At 56.9% G+C, this 5,009-nt stretch overlaps 1 protein-coding gene across 2 annotated transcripts in view; it reads left to right on the top strand.

Annotated features, from left to right (window-relative positions):
* Positions 1–4,745, top strand: part of SSR2 (signal sequence receptor subunit 2) — a 6,399-nt gene extending 1,654 nt beyond the window's left edge. Inside the window, exons 3-7 of one of the 2 annotated variants that reach the window (XM_049634826.1) lie at positions 257–355; positions 982–1,090; positions 3,095–3,172; positions 4,217–4,365; positions 4,524–4,745. In XM_049634826.1, the coding sequence (XP_049490783.1) occupies positions 257–355; positions 982–1,090; positions 3,095–3,172; positions 4,217–4,327 (397 nt within the window). In that variant the 3' untranslated portion in view covers positions 4,328–4,365; positions 4,524–4,745. Of the gene's footprint in view, positions 1–256; positions 356–981; positions 1,091–3,094; positions 3,173–3,308; positions 4,366–4,523 lie in introns of those variants that run through there. The other variant, XM_049634827.1, reaches the window with a different exon arrangement.
* The last annotated feature ends 264 nt before the right edge of the window (positions 4,746–5,009 follow it).

The following is a 5,009-nucleotide window of genomic DNA, read 5'->3' on the forward strand; positions in this document are numbered from 1 at the left end:
CAGTGCCCATTACCCACTTTCCCCTCCCCCCACCCCCCCCATCAATCCTCAGTGTATTCTCAGTATTTAAGAGTCTCTTATGGTTTGCCTTTAAGGTTTTGTTTTTAAGTAATCTCTCCACCCAACATGGAGGTTCGAACTCACAACCCTAAGATCAGGAGTCTCAGGCTCTACCAACTGAGCCAGCCAAGCACCCTAATTATTGATTCACTTTGTATCTGTTACATACTAACCACTTTTGTCCCTCCATTTACAGCGCTGCATTAGATGTGGAGTTATCCGACGACTCCTTCCCTCCGGAGGACTTTGGCATTGTCTCTGGAATGCTCAATGTCAAATGGGACCGGATTGCCCCGTATCCTCTTGACGCCGGGTGACAAAGGCTGGGGGCGGGGGTGGGGGCTGCGGGTGTTGGGGATGACATGAACACATTGCCGCAGTGAGGTCCCTTCAAACGGTCTGGCTGTGCGTGGCCATTTCTCCATCACCTCTCTGGATAGGATGGGACGAGAGGAAACTGAGCGTGAGTTAGTGTGGACTTGAGAAAGGAGCTTCCTAAAGTTTAGGTTATGAGGCCCTATGACATACGATACGGGAAGGCGTAGACACTTAGATTTTCTGGTGAGGGTGAGTGTTCTCCTTGGGGTTTTCTTGTTCTTACTCTGTGCCTTCAGCCTTCCTTCGGTTAGTCACTGGCAGTTTCTGTGAGAGTGGCTGGTGTCCCATCCGTAGTACATATTCCTTCAGAAACCTCTGTGCTGGGTACTCATGAAGAAGCTGGATGTTGAGTGTGCCAGGGACCCGTATGACCCCACACGTTTCGGGCTTAGGAAGAGGTCTGCATAAGCGTCATCGCGGGGTATTGCGGGCGGAAATCGCCGTGTATTGACCGCTCCCTTGTGAAGGGTGCATTTAGTCCGCAGGCAGAAAGGATGTTACGACACCAGTCTCATTTTCTTCCTTCCTTAACTGTCCGCCCAGCGCTAGCAACGTCTCCCACACGGTGGTCCTGCGTCCTCTCAAGGCCGGCTACTTCAACTTCACCTCGGCAACCGTTACTTACCTGGCCCAGGAGGACGGGCCTGTCGTGGTGAGTGGCCCGGACCTTAGCTGATGCGGCCTAGGTCTGCTTCCCTTTGAAAACTCTTGCAGGAAACCTCCAGGGCGTTTCCTCACTAAATTCTGAGGAAGGTGAGAAGGACCAGAAGCTGGGGCGCCTGGGTGGCTCAGTCGGTTGAGCGTCCTCATGATCTCACGGTTCATGGGTATGAGCCCCGCATCGGGCTCTGTGCTGACAGCTCAGAGCCTGGAGCCTGCTTGGGATTCTGTGTCTCCCTCCCTCTCTGCCCCTCCCCTGCTTGCACTCTGTCTCTCTCTCTCTCAAGAATAAGTTCATTAAAAAAGAAAAAAAGAAGAAGGAGGACCAGAAGCTGGGCATGTTGTCCTTAGGAAGGAATGTGTTTCAAGTTATAAAGATCCAGAATAGAGTGGTTGAAATGGTGGGAGGGGAGCCCCGTAGCCTTCCCTCCCCTCCACGCCTACTGCTTGGCTTTAACCTGGGACATGTCATTTGACGCCCAGTTTATCGTCGTCCTCGTCCTTCCCATCCGGGTCCTAGGGCACCGGCAGATCATTCCTGGTCTCTGCCGTTGCCGGCCCTTTCCCTTGCTTGGAAGATGCCTGCCGCATGCGCCCTGGTGGTGTAGCTAGATGCTCTCTGCCTCCGGCTTTCCTTCTGGCACGTTCTGCCCACAGACGCTTCGCCCTAATGAGACCACGCTCCTCCCTGCCCTCCCTGCCCTCTCTCATTCTTTCTGTTTGAAGTGTCCCCCCTCCCCCACTTCAGTATCCACCCTCCCCAGGCCCGCAGCCCTGGTGTCTGTCTCCTGCTTTTACGCCTCGTGCTTTTCTCCTCCTCGCTCTTTGAGCAGACGTTCGCCGACCGCGTGTAAACTTCAGTAGCTCGCACAGTCTGGGCCACCGGAAGGAACGTCTATCTGTGCCATCCCAGTACTTCTTACTTGTTGGTCTGAAGCCATGCCCCACCCCCAGCTTACTCAGCGGCCCCTTGCGGGCCACGGACCTCGTCTCAGATGTCTCTCCGTTTCTCCCACGTAATAGGAAATCAGTAGTAAACATTCCTTCGATGGGTTGATGAAAAGGTCAGCAGACATTTATTGTGCCCTGGTGGTGCGCTAAGACCTGGGGACACCGAGAAGACTGGGACACTGTCCTGGTCCTCAGAATGCTCAGGCCTTGAATTTATGAAGGCCTCTGGCAAGACCGTACAAGCGGCCCGTAGGCTACGTGGTGACTGCACAGTAGGGCGGAGACTTCACGGAGTCAGCCGTGGAATAAAACCTAAGATTCTCTGAGCCCCGCTGCACTTTTTTGAATTTTTTTAATAAACCACGTGGAACCAGGCCCTCGTAACCATGGCTCGGCTCTCACATCTTGTGTCCTTTCTGTTTTCAGAACCTACTGTGGGACTCTGGTTCTACCTGGTATTTGATAGGTTAAAAGACACAAGATCAAAGGCTCGGCTGCCCCTGTAGAGCGAGCTTGTTTGCAGGGCTCGGCCTGCTTTCCAGGCAGGAATGCGGGCAGCCCCAGCCCCCCTCCCAGCGTGCCCTTGGGTGGGGCCTCGTGCTTTTCAGAGTCCTTCTCGTTATTTCGTTTGAGCCTCGTATCACTTGTGAGTATGGAAACGTATTTCCACTTGAGGAACGGGGGAGCGGTTGCCAAGGGCGAGCCGTTCCATCACCCGCCTCGCCCTGCAGGGGGCCGGTGGGCCTCTCTTTCCGAGTTGGAGACGCCTGAGGAGGGAGGACTGGCTCCGATCGCGGCCACACAGCTGGCCCCTGTTTAGAAAAGGCCCCTCGGGTGTCTCCTGGCTCCTGATTTACTCCTCTTTGCGACACACTAAGAATCCTCTGACTCTGTCCAGTCCGGAAGCTTTTCCGCGTCTTCTTGAAGCTGTCTTGAGCCTCCGCGCCCCGAGAGTCTCTCCGCTGAGGATTGGGGTGGGCGGGACTGCCCCCCCTCACGTGAGCAGGACTGGATCTGCCCTGATGCCCTTCTTTTCTCCTTTCAGGTTGGCTTCACCAGCGCCCCCGGACAGGGGGGCATCCTGGCTCAGCGGGAGTTTGATAGGAGATTCTCCCCCCATTTTGTAAGCTCTGCCGAGTCCCCGTACCATTCCCCAGGGACAGGGACGCCCTCTGGTTCTGGGAGCTGTTGGTCCCCTTAGAAGATTTGTGTAGTCTGTGGGTTCTCATCATACCTGTGTTTTTTGGTGTCTGACGCAGCCAGCCAGCAAATGTCCTATGTCCCCGTGGTGCCGGCAGTGAGACCGCAATTGCCCGAGCCGCATGCCTGCCCTTTTTCTCTACTCAGCCTCGAGTGGAGTCCCCTCTTGGAGGCCTGGGTCTCTTTTGAGGCTTAAAAGAGTATCTTAGATTCAGAGAGTTGCAGCGCACTGGGCAGGCCAAGGAGCGCTGTTGTGGTCTGGTCTCAGAGAGCGTTCTTTGAAGACAGGCCAACTGAGGAAATTCACGTGTGTGTTTATTCAGTGAATAATCGTGAAGTTCCTAATTCTGCGCTCAGTTCTGTGCTTTGCTTTCGGAAGACGGAGGTGATGGAGACACAGGCTCGCTTCCCAGGGGGTTGAGGGCCGTGGGGGACTCAGAACAAGTCCCGGGAGAAACGGGCTGAGACCGAGACCGCAGACAGGGTGTCGGAGCATCTGACCTGGTCTTCCAGAGTCGGGGAGGGCTTTCAGGGGGAGGTGGTGTTCGACCAGCCAGAGGAGGGAGAGAAGGGCGGGCATCTTGTGTAGGGGGAGTAGCTCAGAGGAAAGAAGAAGGCCTGACAAGCGGGTGTGCAAGGCTGGAGGGCAGAAGGCAAGGGAGAGGAGTGGAAGAGGGGGCTGGAGGTGTGGGCTTGAGTGTCTGTGCAGGGCTGGGCATCACCCCTTGAGACTGTCTGGAAGAGAGAAGCTTCTCTTCGGTCTGGGTCAGGTCAGGTGAGGCCTTGGGCTCCACGGCTCGGAAGACAGGTGGTCCTGTGGTCAGACGAGCTTTTCCACTAAGGTTCTGCTGAAAGTTTGGGCGGGACTGCTGCCTCTCCCCGTCTCGTCATTCGCCACCCCTCCCCTCCCCGGCCCTCCTGTGCCCTGATCCAGACTTGTAAGCAAGGCCCGTGTTGTCCTCCACAGCTGGACTGGGCAGCCTTTGGAGTCATGACGCTTCCGTCCATCGGCATCCCCCTGCTGCTGTGGTACTCCAGCAAGAGGAAATACGACACTCCCAAGACCAAGAAGAACTGAGTGGGGCGGCCACGACCCTCCCTCCCCAGGAGACCCAGGTGCTTTCCGGATTCCGAAGCGGATCTCGAATGCAGTCTCTTCTCCCCTCGCCCCTGCCACCCTCTCCTGGATCCTGTCTGCTCTCAAGCAGAGTGAAGGGCGGGGCCTCCCCTCCATCCTGAAGCCGTACCAACAGGGATGCCTCCTTTGCCTCCAGCCTCAAAGGCCCTCGGGTGCCCACTGCCGAGCCGGGCAGGCGGGCGGGGAGAACTCCGAGGGGTCCAGGAGGGACGCTCAGGAGACTGCCTGGTGCTGCCCACCCAGAAGAGGCTGGAAGACGACGTGAAGGCCGAGGGACTCTCAAAGGCATGCCCGGTCTCTGCTCTGGGTCGGGGAAGCTCTGACCAAAAGGGGTTTTCTAATAAAAACTGATGCCACACTGCATGTCTGCTTTCCCGTCCCCGGGGTGAGCTTGGGCCCCGGGCGTCCCCGCTCCTGGGTAGGTGAGCCGGGCTCTGCTCCTTGCTGGAGGGGCTGTGGTCCTGTTCCCACAGGGGTGTCTGTCCCCTTTGAACACCTTTGCTTTCGTCCCTTGCTTCCGTCTCTGCTCTCACCAGGCCCCACGTGCTGCCCATAAGCTTCCTTGCCTGTGAGCTCCTCTCCGCGGCCGGAGGACGGGGTGAGGGGTGAGCTGAAGGGCGGT

Source organism: Panthera uncia, chromosome F1 (assembly GCF_023721935.1).
Source record: "Panthera uncia isolate 11264 chromosome F1, Puncia_PCG_1.0, whole genome shotgun sequence".
Taxonomy (NCBI): domain Eukaryota; kingdom Metazoa; phylum Chordata; class Mammalia; order Carnivora; family Felidae; genus Panthera; species Panthera uncia.